Raw genomic sequence first — 21,831 nt, 5'->3', positions numbered from 1 at the left:
CTTAAGATATTATAAACTCCTAAGCATGCAGGATGCAATCGTTAAAATATTTTTCCTATAACACCTTAACTTATTCAAATTTTTGTTTCAAAAGTTTTAAGAAAATTTTTAAAATTTATCTTTCATAAATTATCAATACGTCAATATTTTTGCTATTTTGTATACCAATTTGTTTATTCCTATGTATATTATATATATATATATATATGTGTGCGCATGTATGCAATAATTCGAGGAAAAATACATTTATTTGAATCTGTTGAGTAATATACTATGATGACATAAGCATTCATTTAAGAATGAAATGTGCAGAAAAAAGGTGAAGAAAAGGATTACATACCTTGAAATTATTATTTAATTATGAAATATATGGGTATGTAAATAGCAACACTTTAAAATTCATCGTATCGTTAAAATGGAATGCGGGAATTTCGAAGTTTTTGCTAAAAACAAATTAGGAGAGCACATGGACGTATGTACATATATACATAAATAGTTATACATTTGTAGTTATACGCAATATATACATATGCGTAATGTTAATCTTAGTAAGTACTAACATACATTTACAAACGCGCACATACATTATGTTCGTAAGGAAAACAGTTTTTAGCACAAAAGAATGAACTTAGTGAATAGTCAAAAATTTGTGACAGGCTTTACAAGAAGAGTAAATCTATTTTTCGGCACATTTAGGGGAAGGAAACGAAAAGAAAGGTATGATGATTTGGAAAATAAACATTTATATTGGTGCATTAATAACTTAAAAAAAGAATATTTAAATGAACGAAATGAAAATTTTGTTCAAACAATTGAAAATGATAAACTCGATGAGGGGATATCAGACATCGTTGGAATAAGTAGTATTCCAGATAACAGTATAATAAATGAAAGAACAGAAAAATATTTTTTAAAAGAAGAGGGTATAAAAAATATAGAGAAAGATAAATTAGAAGAGATAAAGAAACTTTTTAACCCATCCTTAAATATGTTTATAGACAAGGAGAAAAATAGTTCTCACATCGCTGACAGCCATCTTTTGAAAAAAGTGGAAGAACAAAAAATAAAATATAGTAACAGTTCAGACGAATTGGTTGAAAAACAAAACAAGGGGATATCACATGAGGGGGTAATAAATGGGGACATTGGAAAATCATCAAAAAATTCTTTTATCAGCAAGAAAGCGGAAAGGATGAGAAGAAATGTGTACAGTGTGAAAAGTGTAAATAGTGTGTATAATGTGTATAGTAAGGACAGTGTGAACAATACGCATAATAGCCAAAATAATGAGTATTCGGAAAAAACAGAAAGTAGCAATAGGCTGACAAAAAATAGTTTTGACCGTTTTATGCATAACAAACGGGAAGACTCAAATAGGGGGAATAGCGACAACTCAGTAAGTCAAGAGAGTAACAAATTGGATAATGAGCAAAACACGAAACATTTAGAAAACTTGAAGGATTATAACTTTGCTGATGCTAATAAAAGTATAGATAAATCCATTTTTGATTATGAAAGCTTAAAGGGAAAGAGTACGTACCAAGATTTAACACATGAGGAATATGATTATATGAATAATTTATATCTTAAAAAGTGTGATATAGATAGAAAAATAAGATGGTTTAAAATGAGTAATATCCTTAACCCTGTTAAGGAAGCAAAGAGTATTATAAAATCACTAAAATTAAGTAAAAATGATGAAAAAATAAAAGAGGCAGAAGAAGAACAAAACGAATTTCTCGTAAAAGAAGACATCAAACCGCATTATGAAAATGAAGGAAATTTCGCTCATAAAATAGAAAGGATATGTGAACAAAATCAATATGATGAAATAGTTTCAAGAATAAGAATGAAAATAAGAAAGGAAAAATTAGAAAATTCTAAAATAATTAAAGAAAAAGTACCTAATGTAGCTAGACATATATTAGACCCTATAAAATATCATGTAAATAGAAGAAAAGTAAGAACAGAAAAACTTTTACATACACATTTAGAGCAGTTATTAAATTGCAATAACTCTTATTTTAGATCATATTTATTAAACGGTTTGTCTATTTCTATTCATCACCTTGAAATGAAATCAAATAGATCTATATGTAAAATTGTTTATTCATTATTAAATAAAAATGTCACACATAAAAGTATACAAGACAAATTAGAAAAAGTAGCTTTTATTTTAAGAAAATTATTAGCTAGAAAACTTCAATTAGGTTATACACCTCCTTTGAAGTTTATACCGTTAAAAGATCAACAAGAAAAAAATATTAAAAATTTACAATACTACAAATTATATGCAAAATATAATTACCCTACTCATAGTACAAGTAGGGGGGAGCAATGTACAAAGCTAATGCATTTCTATAATAAAGATCTCGCTGGGTTTTAGGTCCATCACATGGGTATCTGTGCTAAACTAATGAATTATTGTTGTATACCATTTACATTTTATTTCATTTTGTTCAGTTATATTTAGTTGTGCATTTATTTATGTGCAAATTTATCTTTTTATTTACCTGCTAATTTATATGTTTAATTATCTGCTAATTTTTTTTTTTTTTTTCGTTTTTTGTTTTCCCACATTTTGACAAAAGTATGTCCTTTTTTGCGAATAAAAAATAATTTGCGTTTTATTTTTTCGTGTGTCGTTTTTTTTATTTTTTATATATTTCTATTTTGCCTCATTCATCACCTTTTTTCTTCGTACATATGGATACATATATACAGACCTCGATATGGGCACACATACAGGCATACATATAGGCATACATATAGGTATACATACAGGCATACATATAGGCATACATATAGGCATACATATAGGCATACATATAGGCATACATAGAGACATACACAGAGACATACACAGAGACATACATAAAGACATACATACATACATATGTGCAGACATATATATACATATGTAATATGAATAATAATAACAGGGGCCTATTTTTAATTAAAGGCAAAATTTGCGTCAAATTTTGGAAATTGTAAAACGGTAATTGTTTGGTAATTGTATGGCAATTGTTTAGTCATTAGTGCGAATGCTTACGATATATGTACGTATAAGTGGACGTATATGTACACATATATATATATATAACTCAAAAGAGGCCTTTCTTTTTTCTGTGCAAGACATAAGAGATCCTCAGGAGTACTGGAGTTTACTTTTTCATACGAAATATTCTTTTTTTGAATTTTTCTTTTAATCACTACCAAAGTTGACGCATGTAAGAACGTGTGTACGCACGTATGTAAATGTATATGTATCATTTTTAAGATTTAATTCTTTATACATTATCATGATAAACATTTTCAAGTGCTCATTACTTATAAACAGTATAAGAGGCCACTACTAGATTTAACTAGAAAAATATTTCATTTTCTGTTAAGAAGAAAACACTTATTTGATGTAGTCCCTTAAGGAACATATTTGAACATTAAAAAAAAGATTTTCCATTCATATGTAATTATACATGCACATATAAAAATATATACGTACTCGTAATTTTTTGTATTCCCTTTGGTTTTAATGGATAAGATCAGTGAATTGTCATTCATTGATTATTCGTGCCTCTTCACATTCGACTTTTTATAATTATGTGTATACTTATATGTAATTGCTCATTTATTTATATATATAATTATACTCAATATAATTATACTCAATATAATAATACTCAATTTTTCCCTTCCTTTTTTTTTTTTTTTTTAATTTAGATGTTATTCATGAAAAATGCGAAGAAAAGGATATAGCAAGTTTTTTTGTGTATGCTTGCTTGTTATTATTGGTGCATATAACTATTTATATAATTATACGTACAAATATATATATATATATTATCGGAAATATTATTTGTGAAAAATTTTTTTTTTTTTTTTTCCCATAATGTACGTATGTATGAATAAATTTTATATTAATTATGAACAAGCTTATTACGTAGTTTTTTTAAAAATCCTTTTTAATTGTTTTAAGAATATATTATGATATATTTTAAGAATATTTTATGAAATATTTTATTTTATTTTATTTTTTTTTTTTTTTGTTATTTAAATAAAGAAAATAAAAAAAGAGTTATTAAGAAAAGATATTTAGAAAAATGGAGAAAAGAAAAATTTTATACATTTTAGAAAGAGAATTAAAAGAATATGGAGGTACGACAGAAATGTGAACGATTTAAGAAAAAACATGAGTTATATTTTTTTTGTGAATTTGTACATTTGTAATAATATGATAATATTATACATGCACAAAATAGTCATGCGTACGTACGAATTGGTACGCTGTACGCAATAGCATTATATGTATGTATACATATGTATATGTATATATTAATTTGTTTGTATTTCACCTATACCTTTTCAGATGAAGAGATGTTGTCCTATTTCCATCAGTTTTACAAGTCTGTAGAGGGAAATGAAGGGGACATTGCTCAGAGGATTTTTAGTGAACTGGCACAACAAATGAAGTAGGAGACGTTAAAAAGGAATGAAAAATGAAAAGCAAGAAAAGAAAGAAATAAAAGAACAATTTTTGCTTCCCTTTTCTTTTTTCATAAAAAAAAAGAAAAAAACTCATTGTCGCATATATGCATTTTGACCTTGTAATATATGAACAGACATTTATTTTTATCATTTGTAGCATTTTATTTTTTTATTATTTTTTATTTTTTTTAGAAAATTCTTTGTAATATATAATAAAAGGAATAAAAATGACTTAATTGAAAAGATAAAAAACCTTTTTAAAGAAGAGAGTAATAATGAGGTTAACATAATAGATGTGCAAAAAGAAAATGGAGGTGATGATTACAATATGAACGATAATATATTTAACGAAGACAACTATATGGATAATAGTAATAAAAATGGAAATTGTAATAGTAACCGACATAGTATCAGCAATAATATTAGTATGAGGAGGGAAAATCGGAATTGGAGCAACGAGGAAAATCCTAAAGGAACGTTTCGTAATTTTAAAAATCATTATTCGTTTTTGTGTACCAATTTATTTGACGATATTAACATACAGAAATTAGAACTATGTGTACTGGACTTTGATATATTCAAGTTGTATATGTCAAGTGTGGAAATAATACAAGCAGAAAAAAAAGATTCACTAGTTCATGAAGAAACTTTTTATGAAACTTTTCAGTATTTTTTAAATTTATTATGCTTATTATATTTTTTAAAAAATATATATTTTGATTTAAGTTATAAAACAAATGAAAATTCATATTCCTTTCTATTTAAAGGATTTGAAGAAAGAAAAAATAAAGTTATAAATTATTTCTTTTTTTTAAAAAAGTTAAAGTTACATAAATTGATGTACAATGAAGTAATAAAAATTTTTTGCAATTTTTTTCAGTACACATATATTAATGAGTATTTAATTAGAAACATATTTGACATATCAATGAATACATTTATTTTTACTGCTGTTAAGAATTTTCAAGGCAATTACAGGGTAGATAGCCATATTTCACAGGAAAATTTGCATCAGGATGTGAAAACAGATAACACAAATAGTTATAGGAACAATGTTAGTGGTACTAAGGACGACCATAATAGCAGTAATTACTGTAAGGATCAGTGCAAAACTGCAAGAAATAGCACATGCCCAAACAACATGACTACCAAAAATTCCGCTAGTGATTTTAACGACACGTTTACTAATAAAGAAAGCAGTGAATTCGTAATACTTGACAACGAAGGGGATGACAAGGTTCAAGATGGAAGGAACGAAACAGGGGAAGAGAGGACGGAAATTGGTAGCAGCAGTAATAATAACAGCAATAATAATAGTAGCAGAAGTAATAACAATAACAACAATTGTGAAGGCGCTAATAAGAAAGTTAATAATAGTAATAATAATAATAGTAATAATAGTAATAATAATAATAGTAATAATAATAATAGTAATAATAATAATAATAATAGTAATAATAGTAATAATACTAATAATAGTAATAATAATAATAGTAATAATACTAATAATAGTAATAACAATAATAGTAATAATAATAATAATAATAATACTAGTAACAATAGTAGTAACAATAATAATAATAATAATACTAGTAACAATAGTAGTAACAATAATAATAATAATAATACTAGTAACAATAGTAGTAACAATAATAGTAATAATAATAACCTTAACTGTGGCAGCAGTAATAACAATAACTGTAGTAGCTTGAATGCGGATCAGAAGGGGAACTGTCTTAAGGGCACCTTTTTGACAAGAAAGAAGAACCAGGAGGACTACTTAAATAAAGAGTTGAACGATTTCTTTATTTCGAATAAAACTAGCAACAAAGTAAATAGATGCTCCTTTATAGAAGTGATATATGAAGGAAAATATAATGATAAAATTTACTCAGATAAAATAATTAATTCTTTATTTTATTTTTTTAACAACCCTTATTTAATATTTACTTTTCATAAGAACGTGCTATATTATATTGAAATGAAGAGTAAAGATAAAAATTTTTTTTTAACTTATAAAAATGCGCATGCTCTAGTTAAGTATTTAAATCATTGTGTAACTATTATTACAAAGATTTTTCATATATTCGTATCATCTGGATTATATTTTAACAGAAATATTATGGCCCAGAAAAATAATAAATATTTAAATTTCTACAAGTTACTGAACTTTGATAGTTGTACCACATATAATAATGAGAAAAATTATGAATTTAACAAATATCAAGATTTTAATTTTAGCAAAATTAGCATGAATAGTAAACGAAGAAGAGATAAAAAATGTGGAAATACTACTTCAGGTAACGATATGAATACATTTAATGAAACATTATTTGAGGCAGATAACCTTGTTAATGATAATACTTATCATGATAGAAAAAGGAGCACACAAAAAAGATTAAGCAACTTTGATGACACAAATACGTACGATTTTAACATTATTAAATATCTGATAAAGTATAAAAACGTTGTTAGTAATTTTTGTCAAGATGATTTAAATAGAAAAGACAGCATCGAAAGTGAAGGAGATCAAAATAATTTTTATTTATCAGGGACAAACAAACATAAGGTAAAAAATGAGTGTACAATGTATGAAAAGAGCAAGGATTATTTTCTTAATTCAAATGGTAGTTATGACGAGAACAGAAGCTTGTATGAAAGTGAGTATAGTTCAAGTGGAACTGGTAAAAGGCGGAGTTATTATGAAGGCAGTAAATGCCAGGATAATAGTGGATACGAATCGAGCAAATATGAAAGCAGCCAAACTGATGAACCAGAAAGTGATGTGAATGAATACGAATGGGGAATAGTCCAGGGAGACAACTGCAGAAGTAACATAAAAACAGAAAGAAGTAAACACAAAAGAGGAACAAATGAAAAAAGCAAAGTTGAAGGAAGAAAGGTCAACAGATGCAACAATGAAAGGAGCAAAAGAAAAAATTTAAAGTCATCTTACAAATATAACACTTTGAATTATAACACCATTTATCAGAAGGAATACTCGAATAAAAGCCTTTTCCATGATATATTACGGAAAGCAAAAAAAAGAAAAAAATTTTATGAAGTCATAGGTAAAATAAATAAACTGAAAAACTCGTTTGATCTTAGTAATATAAATAAAAACAAAACCATTGATTTGAATTATGTAGAAAATGTGGATACTATTTCGTACTTTATAAGTATATACAACTCTGACAATATTTTTCAATTTGATTATTACTTTTTAAAATTTATTACGGAAATAATAACTACATATAACAATTATATTAAATGTCATTTAATTAGTGAAAGTAGTATAAAATTTAAAAAGGAAATACTTGATAAGATAATTAACCAAATTGAATTGTTCCTCAACGAAATTACAAAATTAATTTATGTATATACTTGGTGTGTATTATACATTTTTGGACATTCTTATTCTTATGTGAAATATGCAAAATATTTTTATCAAAAAAAATCGTTTTTCGTATTAGAAAATAAAGAGCAATGTGTTTTCAATAATTTTAATTATTTTTTACAAGATAGTGGACATAATAATAACAGTGATAATTTACATATGAACAATTATTTTACTCCTTTAAATATTGTGGAAAATTTAAAATATAATTATGAACTGAAAAGGAATGTACATGAGTTTGATAATTTTAATTTTCATAATTTAATACATATTTACAAAAATTCATATTTTCAAAATATAGTAGATAAGCTACACCTAAATTTGAAGTTTATTGAAAATATTTTATTTACACTAGATAATGTATTTAAGAATAAAAAAAGTAAAAAAAAAAAATTTTTAAATTATTTATGCGTAAAAGATCAAAAATTAGATGATATATGTAAATCAATTGAAAATTTAAAGAGGAATATAAATAAATATAAAAAAACATTTCACTATTGTTTAAATTTTAACAATATAAAAAATGTTATCAGTTTGACATTAGAAGAAATGAGCATGAGTTCAGACAAAATCGAATTAAATAAGCTATTAAACGAATATTTGAATAAATTAGAAAATAGAGGACAACTAAAAAAAAGACAAAAAAAAATTAATGTTAAGATAATTGATGATAATATCGTTCTTGATACAACAAACCCAAGAAAGAAGCGGAGAAAAGATTTAAAAAACAGGATGGATGATGATGAGTGTAGTATATTTAGCACAAATAAAAGAAACCAAAACTGCTTCCATTCATCTTATGTGGATATGAAAAATATTTCAGATCCAAATAGTCATAAAGGGGTGAAGCAAAAAAGTACAAGTAATAAAAATAACAGCATCATAGGTTCATTTCTGAGGTTGAATAATAGTAGTGGGAGCGGCACAGATAGCGATATCAGCAGAGTTAGAAGAGGTAGTCGAGTTAGAAGTGGGAGCAATCAAAAGAAGAAAAGCGTTTCAAAGCAAAATACGATGATCCCATATAAGGACAATTTCTCTCTGAAAAAAAATCGCAAAAATATAGAGAACAAAATAAATGATGCAACGGATAACGACAGTTATTGTGATAATGAAGAAGCGAATGAAAGTTACACGAGGAGTGATCGCAACTCCAAGTCTATTCATAACGATAATAGTTATTTAGATTATAACAATAAATCTGAAGAGAATTCTTCTTTGGAGGATATGCTTGAAACTAGAAGTAAAATTTCTTATTATGATAAAACAATTAGTACAAGTAGTAGTCCTAATAGTGGTAGAAGCAGTAGCAGAAGCAGTAGTGGAAGTATTAGTAGAGGAAACCATAACAAATACAGTAGGCATAACAGAAAATATAGGCAAAGAATTGGTAAGAGCAGTATAATACTGCACAGGAATAATAACAATAATAATAACAATAATAATTACAATAATAATAATAATATTAATAATAAAATTAATAATAATAGCAGTAGCAAACTGAGCGAATGTTATAGAATGGACGCATTTCTTAGTAACGAGTATAATACGGAAAAGCTATTATTCTTTTTCAATTTATTAAATGGAAATAATATATTTTATTATTTATCATTATATTATTTAGTAAAGAATGAAAAAATTATGGATATTATGCACTTTCTACCTTTGAAATATTTACTTGATTTATTAATATTATACGATTTAAAAGATTATATAAAATTTAAAACTATAATTCGAGTGTTCAGAATTATATATGAGTTTCAAGAATTCTCACCAATTTTAAAGCAGCCTATTTTTTTCAATAAAAATAATTACTGTTTGGATTATGCAGATTTTATGAATTATGATTTTTCATGTAAATTTTTAACGATTAATAAAAAAGGGGATGATGATTATTTATATTATACAGTAAAAAAAGCACATAATGAAGATAATTACAATAACCTGTTTTTGACACTTAAAAAAAGTAGTAGTAATAATAAAAATATGAACACGCGGGTAGAAGTAAGTTCATACGCAGATGAAGATAATGGTGATGAAATGGCAAGTAGTAAGAGTAGATCAGATAGGAGTAGCATACTTGATATGAAGGGGAAATTTTTAGAGCTATTAAGAAATACATTTTCAACGTTAAATTTTTCGAATAGTTTGAAAAATTATCCAAATTTGGTGAGAAATGTAATAAATAGAATTTTAATTAGTATAATAGGAAAATATAGTTACCTGAGTAATGAAAATCATAATAAAAATTATAACAGTCTGACATATTATGCACTTAAATTTATTTTTAATAATTTAAAAAATTTTACATTTGGTTACAGTAATTCGTCCTATTTCAGTTATACAATTAATGATCCTACAGAGCTTTATAATATTAGTGTTCATAATTTTATTTTATATCACATATACGAATTGGCTATAAGGACAAAAGAACTTACTATAAAAAGCTGTTGTTTTAAATTATTAAAATATTTGTTAACAGAATATTATTTTTATCCTGATATGTTCAGTGAAAAATCACACGAATTAATTAATTCTGATATTAAAATAAATAACTTTTGTATTAAAAATGTAATACTGGATTTTGTCTCTTTCAATATAATGATTTGTCACCTTCAAAAAGAATTAACATCAGATGTTAATGTTTTAAATAATTTAGACTTATTTAATTATTCTATTAAATCAATAGCAAATTATTTAATAGGATATAAAAATAATTCTTTTTTCTTTTTAATAGATAAAAAAATGGTTAAAATTTTGTTAATAAAATTAACTTTTATGATGCCATATATTTATAAGTTAAAAATACCTGCATGTGTAATCAGGTTGTATATTCGTGTAATTAAATCATTAGATAAGGATATTCTAGACATGATACATAATTTAAATAAAATTGATCTTATATATGACAGCTTGTTTTATATAATCATAAGCCATTTTATTTACTTCTTTTTAAACATGAATATTGAATTAGATGAAGAAGCGTCAAACATTTTATCATGTAATTATAAAAGCGGCTTGTCCAGGAATTCGTGGAATAGCAATAATAATAGTTGTATTAAGATAACCAACGAGCATGCACATGTTCAGGAAGAAAAACACTTAAGTCCAAATAACAATTCTTTTGAAATAACTCAACGCGGAGTATATGATATGGAAGAGATGGAAAGTGAAAAAGCAGATGAAGAAGGAGAACATCATCAGGGAAATAAAAACTACCTGACGGTGGATGGCCAATATAATAATGAGCATAATGAGACCGATAATTCCAGTAGCAGCGAAGAGAGTGACAGTTCAGAACATTCGGAGGGAACAGATGTGGAAAACGCGCTTGTTGGTAATAATTACAGTGAGCTAGTACATGATGCTCGTGTGCTTAAAGACGGTAGCGATAGCATTCCACGCAGTGATGCCAATGGTCATAAAGCTAACAAGAGTAACGTTAGCACATGTAACAACAAGAACAGTGCCAACAACAATAACGAAGGTATTAGCAGTAACAACGATAATAGTAGCAACTCCAACTACAGTAACTATAACAACAGTGATGATAATAATAGAGAAGGAGAAACTCCAGCAGGAAGTGAAAGCAGCGTTAATACGTACGCAAATCCAAGCAAATTGAACAAAATATCGGATGTGCTATATGTAAGAAAAATTATAAACGAAAACAGCACATTTAATTTCGAAAATAACTACTTTATAAATTATTCCTTATACATACTTCATAAGGAGCATTATTCGATATATGTGTTTTTTTCAACATTTTTCAAAAATGCGCTAAAAGAATACAGTGAGCTGTCGAAAAGTCAAAATATATAAGCTAATAGGTCTCAGTTTCCCAGTATACCTAAATACCTATATTACTGCCCCTAATTTTTTAAAGTATTAAAATCTCGTGAAATAAGCGCCCTTTATTTAGTAGTATATATATATACATATTTTAAACATTAACATATGTACATGTGTGAGTATTTTTTTGCAATGTCATTATTCTTTCCATCTTTTTCGAGGATTATTTCAAAAATAAAAATATTCAAAATAATGCAAGTTCTACGTAGTTCTTTTTTTTTTCTTTTTTTTTATGTGACTCTTTAACTCTTATTTTTTTTTTTTCCTTTTATTTAAAAAACTTAAAATGTGCATATTTTATATTCCTGTAATGTAATAAACGTTTTTAAACTGGCTCTTAATATAAACATCTTTTATTTGAATTCATACTATTTATCACAAATGGTGAATATGCTTCAACGTACGTTTCAGCTTTGTCACTATGGAAAGATATATATTATATATATATCTTTATAAAATAATATTTATAATGTATGTGTGTTGTATTTATATATGGGTACATCAAAAGTTTAAATTCATGATAATTAAATCATATGAATGATTTTTATATCTTTTTATTACTAATAATTGCATAAAAATTTTGAAATATGGAAAAATAAATGTGCATTTTTAAATGCGCTAACATTTAATGAAGAACAAAGGAAAACAAAAAATTTTATTTCAAATTAATATGTGCTCAATAAATAGGAAACTTTTTTAATCTTATAAATATTTTTTTATATATCACATATATATTACATACGATACATATATGGATATAATGGAAAAATGAAAGTAAAATGATAAATTTCTAATTATCTTTAAATATATATATACATGGGTCATGTAAGAACAGGCCCACAAAACCAGTGAAGCAGTAGAGAGTTCATAAAAATATAAGAAATAATATAAAATTAAATTATAATAAACAGTACATATCAATGCATTACTCATTAAATCTAAACAGATAAAGGAAAGGAAGGTAAACATCCCATTATATATTAATGAGGTTAACGTATTTTGAGTCTCTGTTTTTTCGTAACATATTATTAAACTATTGCATGTGTATACTGCTATATTATGGTATGAGAAGTATATTACTGCAGTTTGATATGGGTATACTACTACATTATGGTGTAGGAGTTACCTCACTGTTATTTGTTTGGTCTTCGAAAAAAATATTTAAATAATGTTCTAGGCCATATTATTATGAAGAAAAAATACCCTTAGTATAATAGTTATTTTTAGTAGCACACTATACACTTATCAAACCATATTTATAATTCCTTTAAAACATTTTGCATAAAGATTAAAAATGTTTAATGATGATCAAAATACAAATAATTACTATCAATCGAAGCTAGGGATAGATAGACCTGCCGTTGATTTTAGTTCATCAGGTATAGCAAAAAAATGTGCGAAAAGTATATTCACTTGAACATCGCCGCCCCAACATACATACTAGCTTTGTATACGTTTTTCATATGCGTGTATCATACATGCTTTACTACATATATTTATATATATATATAAATATATTTATTGTGGTACATCCTGCATACATGTATTGCGCATATGCATATAAACTTAACACTGAAAATGCAAGCGCACGCGCATTCATCATACTGAGGAGAACATCGATCTGTAAATTTATTTTACATACGACGAGTATGATATGTGCTTGTTCCCATTATTCATTTTTTACTTCTTTATTTTATTTTATAGTTTGCAATTTTTTGAAAAATGATATATACAAGAGACAGTTCGAAAGGAAGCTGTATGTCAATCACCCAATTTACTTTAGAAGAATAAAACCATTATTTTGTTATAGTAATATGATTGATAGATATGATGGTGTACTAACACATTTGGCATATTCTTGTTTAAATAAAAGTAAAGGGATGATTGTAAGTTTGAAATGGTTTAATGATGGTAAGAGATTATTAACAGGAACACAATTAAGTGAGCTAGCCATATGGAATGGATGTTATTTTAACTTTGAAGATATGAAAAGAATACCAATAGGTGGTGGTGCAGTATCTTGTTTAGAATGGTCTAAAAATGATAATTTATTTGCAGGAAATTCATTAGGTCAAATTGTTATTTTATCTTCTGCTTTAAATTTATTAGATAATTATGCATTTGAAGGATTAACAAAAAGTGTATTAGACATAAGTTTATCCTGTTGTAATACGAAATTAGCTGGATGTGCTGATACTTGCAATCCTATTATTTGGGATATAAAAACAAGAAAAATTATAAAAAATTTAAAATGTAAAAATATAGATACTAATAATACTAGTTGCTTAGCATGGAATCCTATTAATGATATCGTAGCTAGTGGTAATAGAACACAGACCATATCTCTTTGGGATATAAGAATTAATAAACCTATTACATCTATTAATGCACATAAAGCAAATGTAAATAAGGTCAAATGGAATTATAATGGCTTATATTTACTAAGCTGTAGTAAAGATAGTTTAATCAAATTATGGGATATTAGAAACTTTAAATTATTATATTCTTATAAAAATGATCAAATTTATGGCAGTACTACTACTGTAACTACTAGTGGTGGTAGATTTAACCTAAATTATGAACCTACCTATATTGCATGGAATCCCATTCAAAATCATATTTTTGTAAGTTCGGACAATAAGGGAAATATTAAATTTTATAGCACAAATGATAATAAATGTATTCAAACCATTGCTTCAGCTCATGGTATTGATAAACCTTGTTCTATATCCCTATTAGACTGGAATCCTTTAGGGCATTTACTTACCTCATTTGGAGATGATAAATTATTGAAATTCTGGTCTGCATCTAGTTGTGATTCTATTATTGCGAAAGAAATAGATGCAAAACCTTTAATAAGCCTTAATAATAGTGGATCTTTTCCTAATTCTAGATATATCAATGATCAAAGTATATTAGATGTTAGCAGTAATCAATCTATTTTTGACTCAGAAGAAGAGAGTTACAAACCTTGTAAAATGAACAACAACTACTACAAAAAGGTTAGCACAAGGGGAAAAAGGAAAAAAAAAAAAAAACAATAATAATAATAATAATAAATAAAATGAAAAGAAACAAAAGGAAATGAAATAAAGTAACGGCTACATGGCTAATCGTCAAGCATTGCGTTCGTAAGAGTATGTAACGAAGCACGTGCTCACCACAGGGTATGCTTCTTTGCTTACGTAAGCGTGCAACTATGCACGCACATATTTATGTATGTGTGTGCATCCCCATTTTGTGAGAATCAAATAAGTCATGTCAACACACAACGTTGAAGAATTGTTATCATATGAATAAAGCATATCGCAAACATTTGAAGACCTACTTTGAAGTGCTGTTTGGAATGAGATTAACTCCCCTATTTGTACGTTTAATTTTACTTGATATTTGTTTCTGACTTTAATTAAATGTATATGGAATCATTAAATATTTAAAGAAAAAATAAAAAGTCGGGCGTTAACTATTGTTATTTAAATGAACACCAAAAAAGATGCCCTTAGTGATGTCTTCTTATTCTCGTTTGAATTCTTTAACATAAAAACGTGTTACTACATTATACTTTTAAGAATAGAGATAAATTTGTATCCGTGGATCTTTATGTTTTTCTTTCTCGATATGCACGTGTGCATGTGCACATGTATACATATGTATATATGCATATGTACTTATTTGGAAAAATGCCATTTTTTGTTGATGTCCCCCCCCTTTGTAGTCATCCTTTTGTGCTGTTTCAAATATTCGGAGTAGTACTACTTCGTATAAATTTTTCATTGATTTTCGACATAATTTGGATTTCATTTTGTCGTAATTCTAACTCTATTTTGAGATTTTTTCCTGTTAATTTATTTCATTGTCCCCGGTGCAATTTATATTTTGTATGAACTCTTCTTTTATGGATAACATAGAGCTATCCTTTAATATATGTTCAATATTTTCCTCTAATTGTGTCCCTTCATTTTCGGGATCTGTTTTCCATTGAAAATTTTTGTTTTTTTTTACAAGTAATTCTGTTACTCCCTTTTCAAATGTTTTTGTATGGAATAAGAAATATTGTGAAAGTTTAAAATCGTTATCTAGTACTTCTTCTAACGATTTATCATAATTATATAAAAAATATGAAAACCATAATTTACAGCTGAAATAACAATTTGCACTTATATCGGACAAAACCTTCTGACAAAATTGACTGCTGCTACTATTATTATGTTCGCCCTTGAGTCCTTTCTTTAAATTATCTATTAATTCTTCTAAACTATTCGCGGAGCTATAATATTTATTGATGTTGCTAATTAGGTCTTCGGTTAGCACAGGGGTACTAGCAGTCCTACCAATTTTGGTAGGATATTTATTTAATATATTACTTAACTCTGCATCGAAATCACTTTGATTTTCCTTTTTAATACTATATATTTCAGTTAAAAACAAATCTACATCTTCCACATAGTTGTTACATATTTTAAAATTCACTAAATCTAATTCATTCAGTCTTAATGATGTTAATCCTAAATACAAACCAATATTTCTACCAAAATATTTTTTAAAAAAATAACAACATCCTATATCAGGAAAAAAACCTATTTTACTTTCTGGCATTGCAAATATTGCATTTTTATTAATAACTCTATATTTCGCGTACATGGAAATTCCTAACCCTCCACCCATAACAATACCATTCCATATACACAAAACACTTTTTTTCATTGTTGATAAATAATTAATATACATATAAAGTTGTTTTAAATGTTGTATTCCTTTTTCCTTATTTTGAACTATATCCTTTACATCCGAACCAGAGGAAAAACAGTTTGTATTCGTACTTCTAATCACAATCATATAGCATCTTTTATCATTATTTAAATTTTTTATTATATTTAGCAATCCATTAATCATGTCTTTATTTATGGCATTCAACTTTTCAGGCCTATTTAATATTATTTCAAATATGTTATTTTTAAAATTTACTACTAACGATTTCTTGGACCATACATCTGATAATTCTAAATCTATAATGTCTCTAAAATTATTTTCTACCCTTTTCTCATTATCATTCTTTTGTTCTTTATTTATGTTTTCTTTTTCGTTTTTCCTGTCAGTGGTACATTCACTTTTTACATACGTAGAAAAATTAGGGTACTTTGTTTTATCGTTTAATATATTATTATCAATTAAATAAAGGTTGTTATTTTTGTTCTCTTCCATTTTTTCAAAAAGGTTTTCTTTATTTCTTTGTCCATCTGTACAGAAGTTGTTGACTTTGTCAAAAATGCCTATATATTTCTTTTCATAAAATATAAAATTACTGTTCTTCTTCTGCTGATTACTCTTATTATTTATCAAAAAAAAATATGTACGAAAAAAGAGGAAATTACTCCTTTCAAATTTTGTCATATAATCAAATAAAACCTTTCCCAGCTTGGACTCGTTCATATGAAGATGTGGTGAACCTATTTTCGGCATAGCTACTTTGAATAAATGTGCACGTATATGTTGAAACTCTCAAACGAATTTCTGTCTTCCCGAGGAAACAGTACGATAACACACGTACGTATGTATGTAGATATATATGAATGTTTATATATATGTGCGTTTTAATCTGTTAAAGAGTCGGAAATTGAATCACGGTAAAAAAAAAAAAAAAAAAGAGGTTAAACGAAATTGGTCATATATAAGTAGTACATGTAATATATGAATAAAACCTCGCTGAACTTGTAGTAAGTAACTATGAATGTATAAAAAAGACCTTTGTTTTAAACGACTCAACAAGATAAGGTTTTATTACAGAGAGCCTTCTTTATTCCTGTACAGAGGAATAACAAACTAATTAAATCCTACGCAAAAAAAATGAATTCGAAAACAGGAAAGCGTCACCAAAACATCCTGGATAACTTTCAAACTGTAAAGAAGTCAAGTAGTGAAGCGGTCAATCGGTCAAAAATCCGAAATATTTTTTTTTTTTTTTTTTCTTTCGTGGGAATTGTGTCAATGGTAAAACAGCTGCCCATTAACATTATTATTCCATAATAATTTTTTTATACAGAAGAAAAAAAGAAAAAACAGAAAGAGGAAACATTTAAATAAAAAGTTTGTAATTTTGGTATTTAGTTATTTTTCATATTTATGCATTTTTCGTATTTATATAATTTGTTTATTTTTCGTATTTATATAATTTGCTTATTTTTCGTATTTATATAATTTGCTTATTTTTCGTATTTATATAATTTGCTTATTTTTCGTATTTATATAATTTGCTTATTTTTCGTAATTCTCGTATTTTGTTTTTTTTTTTTGGTTAATTACTCATTTACGAAAATGTTGCAATTTGGACGATGAGAACGAAAAAAATAAAAAAAAATTAAGTTCATATTTTTATAATAATAAAATGTACAATTTATTTCTCTATTTTAGCTCAGATTTACGCACGTATTTTAGTTACCTTTTTTTTAGTACTCCACTGATATTTTATATTATTATTACTACAATTATAACTTAATTCTTTTATTTTGTTTTATCTACTTTTCATTCATTTCAAAACTCAAGGTTTTATTCTTACATACTTTTAATTTAATTCGCAGTTTTCTCTTTTTAAAGTTACTTCCAATGTATCTGTATAGTATTAAGGTATTTCGAATGTTTGCTCTAGTACGTTGCTACGATATAAGTATTATTGCCTACTACAAATAATTTGTAAAGCTGATATATATATATATACATGTGCGTATACATGTATCTATGTGTACTTTTGTTTGATATAGTAACAGTAGTGGAAGTGTATCCTTTGGAGCCAAAAATTGTCACACTTAATTGCAACGGCTAATTTAGGGTCGTTCTTTTTATTCAAAAAAATGACGAGCATAATTTTGTGAAGGGATAAATATGTAGTATTTGTAAATGTATATATAATATATATATATATATGTAAATAATTGAACTTACTGTGTATGTAAGATAACAGCCTGTATCACAAGAATAACCCCTTCACATGTATATATACATATATGTGTATATATTTACGCATGTAGTACGTTCTCCTCAACAATGAACACAAACGAATGGAACAACATCGACAACACGTATTATGGGAAGCAAAAGCTGAGTAATATGCTATGGAGCAACGAGGATGTATTAAAAGATAGTCTTACTTGTTCAGGTTATTTGGGATTAATAGCAGTTCTAAGAAATAAAGACAAATTTGATGTTTACAAAAAGGAGGATAATTTAAAAATTTATACGAACATTGGTAGAGTAATATCTAGTTGTAGATTAAATTCGGATGGGTTAATATGTTTTGGATGGAATAAAAATAATGATTTAGTTTTATTATTTAAAGATAATATAGTAAGAGTATATTCTTGTTTTTGTGAAAAAATATTTGTTTTTTCCCTAGATGAAAATATAAAAAATGAGGGTATATTATATGGTAGTATATGTGAAGAGGGAATTATAATAATTACGGAAAGGTTAAATATATATGTTAATTATTATTTTAGTGGAAATAATTGTTTTAGATATCCAGCTGTTGACCTGAAGGGAAAACCGAATTGTGTTTGTACAGTTGAAGAAGATAAATTAAGTGATGAACTAAACATTGAGCATAACTATTTTGATACAAGAGTAAACAATGATTTGTTAAGGATGAATATTAAAAATTATATAACTAATGCTTTTGAAAATAAAAAAGAAAATGTTAATGAAATGGTTAATAATAAAAACGTTGTGCTTACTGAAGGAAAAGAGAACTATAACATACAAATGGAGGACGATAGAATAAAAAGAAGAACAAACAGAGAATTAATAAAAACGTCCTCATACGATGTAAAAAGAACAGAGGTTGATAACACTACCTCTAACAGTAATAGAGTCAGTTATAGGGGAAAAAAGGAAAAGGAGTTAAATATACATCTAATAATAGCACTGTGTAGTGGTGGCTTTGTATTAGTAAATAAGCACCGTTTTAAATATTATGATGTGTATGATAATAATAATGATAATAATAATAATAATAATTATAATATTAATAATAACACTAGTAATAATGACAAATGTAATCATGCATATATAAATATGTGTATATCAAAGTCAGGAACCATTTTAGCATTTTTATCCGATAATGGAATAATAAGAATTTATTTAACGAATAATTTAAATAACTGCATTGAAGAATCTGTTTTAGATAGTAAAAAAAGTATTAAGCAGATTGTGTGGTGTGGTGATGATTGTTTAGCTGTGTATACACCTATGATTACTCCTTCGAATTATATACAGCATATGCTATTTATTGGGGGTCCTAAAAACCAGTGGATTCCTTATCAGTACAGGCATGATTTATATCTAATTGGAGATATATATGGTGTGAAAATTGTAAGTAAGGAAAATTGTGAATATATTAGTCGAATTAGAAAATCAACCTTTAACATATTTAGTATAGGTAGTTGTACACCCTCTGCTATGCTTTATTATTCATATGAAAAATATAGAAATGGAAATATATGCCTCGAAGATGAAATCAGAGCATTTAACAATAATTTAAATATAGCTATCGAAGAATGTTTAAATGCAGCTACCCATGAATATAATGAAAGTATCATAAAACTATTACTTCAAACATCTCTTTTTGGAAAAAATTTTATGAAAGTTAATTATGATTGTAAAAAGTTTTTATTAACTTGTTTATATTTAAGAATTTGTATGAATGTTAGGAAACCACCACTAGACATTTTCATCACAGCTTCGGAACTTCAGTACATTACTATACCTACTTTTGTCCTATATATAGCTAAACGAAAAGAATATTTTTTAGCATATAGAATTTGTGAATATGCAGGAATTAGATCAGATAATATTTTAATTGAATGGTGTAAAGAGAAAATTGAAAAATCCATTGAACTAACTGATGAACAGTTATGTAGAGCTATAACAGATAAGATAGGAAATAAAAAAAATATCGACTATTCGTACATAGCTTTTGTTGCAGCAAAATGTTTAAGACCTCAGCTAGCCACTATCATAATTCAATATGAAGAAAACAGAAAAAAACAAATAGACATGTTACTAAAATTAGCCAATTATAGTTTATCAATAGAAAAAGCAATTCTTTCCAAAGATATGGAACTGGTATATTTGTGTATTATCAATATTTTAAATCAAGAAAAAATAAATGCAAATGGTGAGAAAGAATTATCTGTATTGATAGATGTTTTTAACAAGAATGTTCATGCTTCTGACTGCTTTTATGTTTATTGTAAAAAAACAAAACAGTATAATTTACTTAAAGAATTTTACGAAAAGAATGGGCAACATTCGAAAGCAGCTTTTGTCACATTAGATTTAGCTCTATCAAAAAAAAATTTGGATCAAAAAAAAACATGGTTAGCTTATTCAGCAGGATTTCTAACAACAGACCAAATGAATAGTCATATAAAGTTTGTTCACACATCTATAATGAATAATATAGATTTACTGAATTATCAAAAAGAGTTAGAGATGAAATATAATAAAAAATCTGCCATAGGATATCCTCACAAAATTCAAGGCTTATCTTTAATGGAGACAGTAAACTATGTCATATCAGTCGGTGAATTTTTGGATGCGGATCATTTATTTAAAAAGTTTAAAATTTCAGAACCGAAATACTGGAGATGTAAAATATATGCACTAGCAAAAAATAAGTATTTTGATGAACTGTATAATTTTGCAAATTATAGAGTATCACCAATTGGTATGGATTACTTTATTGAATGCTGCTATGAATTTGGTTCAGTTCCTTTAACCATTAAATTAATTCAAAAAATTAAGGATATAAATTTACAGTATAAATGGTTTACTAAATTAAACATGCATGAAGAAGCAGAGAGTGTGCTAGAAGAAATTAAAGCACAAAAAATGACAACAACTTCGTTATTCCAGACGATTACGGATGCTATATCAAATATGAGGTAGACTTCAATTTAGTAGTTGCTTCAAAGTGCAAAGCTTTGTTTGAATTGTCACAGGTGTAAAGACGGCCTTACCACGCGGGTACACTTGTGAGTATACATAAAAACATGCATGGATGCGTGCATACATATATTTATTACGACAGACTTATCAAATTGTGT

At 26.5% G+C, this 21,831-nt stretch overlaps 5 protein-coding genes across 5 annotated transcripts; 4 read left to right on the top strand and 1 right to left on the bottom strand.

Annotated features, from left to right (window-relative positions):
- Positions 1-622: 622 nt before the first annotated feature.
- PmUG01_14074500 (conserved Plasmodium protein, unknown function) lies at positions 623-2,386 on the top strand (the record flags this gene model as incomplete). The annotated part of the gene is made up of 1 exon (XM_029008338.1): positions 623-2,386. The coding sequence occupies one exon, from the start codon at positions 623-625 to the stop codon at positions 2,384-2,386; it is 1,764 nt and encodes a 587-aa protein (XP_028864638.1).
- A 1,714-nt stretch (positions 2,387-4,100) lies between these two features.
- On the top strand, positions 4,101-11,704 carry PmUG01_14074400 (conserved Plasmodium protein, unknown function; the record flags this gene model as incomplete). Its single annotated transcript, XM_029008337.1, has 3 exons — positions 4,101-4,155; positions 4,367-4,469; positions 4,678-11,704. 3 exons carry the CDS (start codon positions 4,101-4,103, stop codon positions 11,702-11,704), a joined length of 7,185 nt encoding a protein of 2,394 aa, XP_028864637.1.
- A 1,324-nt stretch (positions 11,705-13,028) lies between these two features.
- Positions 13,029-14,778, top strand: PFS2 (polyadenylation factor subunit 2, putative; the record flags this gene model as incomplete). The annotated part of the gene is made up of 2 exons (XM_029008336.1): positions 13,029-13,113; positions 13,439-14,778. The coding sequence occupies 2 exons, from the start codon at positions 13,029-13,031 to the stop codon at positions 14,776-14,778; spliced, it is 1,425 nt and encodes a 474-aa protein (XP_028864636.1).
- A 796-nt stretch (positions 14,779-15,574) lies between these two features.
- Positions 15,575-17,194, bottom strand: PmUG01_14074200 (3-hydroxyisobutyryl-coenzyme A hydrolase, putative; the record flags this gene model as incomplete). Its single annotated transcript, XM_029008335.1, has 1 exon — positions 15,575-17,194. The coding sequence occupies one exon, from the start codon at positions 17,192-17,194 to the stop codon at positions 15,575-15,577; it is 1,620 nt and encodes a 539-aa protein (XP_028864635.1).
- A 1,578-nt stretch (positions 17,195-18,772) lies between these two features.
- VPS16 (vacuolar protein sorting-associated protein 16, putative) lies at positions 18,773-21,673 on the top strand (the record flags this gene model as incomplete). The annotated part of the gene is made up of 1 exon (XM_029008334.1): positions 18,773-21,673. The coding sequence occupies one exon, from the start codon at positions 18,773-18,775 to the stop codon at positions 21,671-21,673; it is 2,901 nt and encodes a 966-aa protein (XP_028864634.1).
- Positions 21,674-21,831: the final 158 nt, after the last annotated feature.

The sequence above is a fragment of the Plasmodium malariae genome, assembly GCF_900090045.1.
Source record: "Plasmodium malariae genome assembly, chromosome: 14".
Classification (NCBI taxonomy): domain Eukaryota; phylum Apicomplexa; class Aconoidasida; order Haemosporida; family Plasmodiidae; genus Plasmodium; species Plasmodium malariae.
The sequence above is the reverse complement of the archived record's forward strand: the minus strand, read 5'-3'. Positions and strand labels throughout refer to the sequence as shown.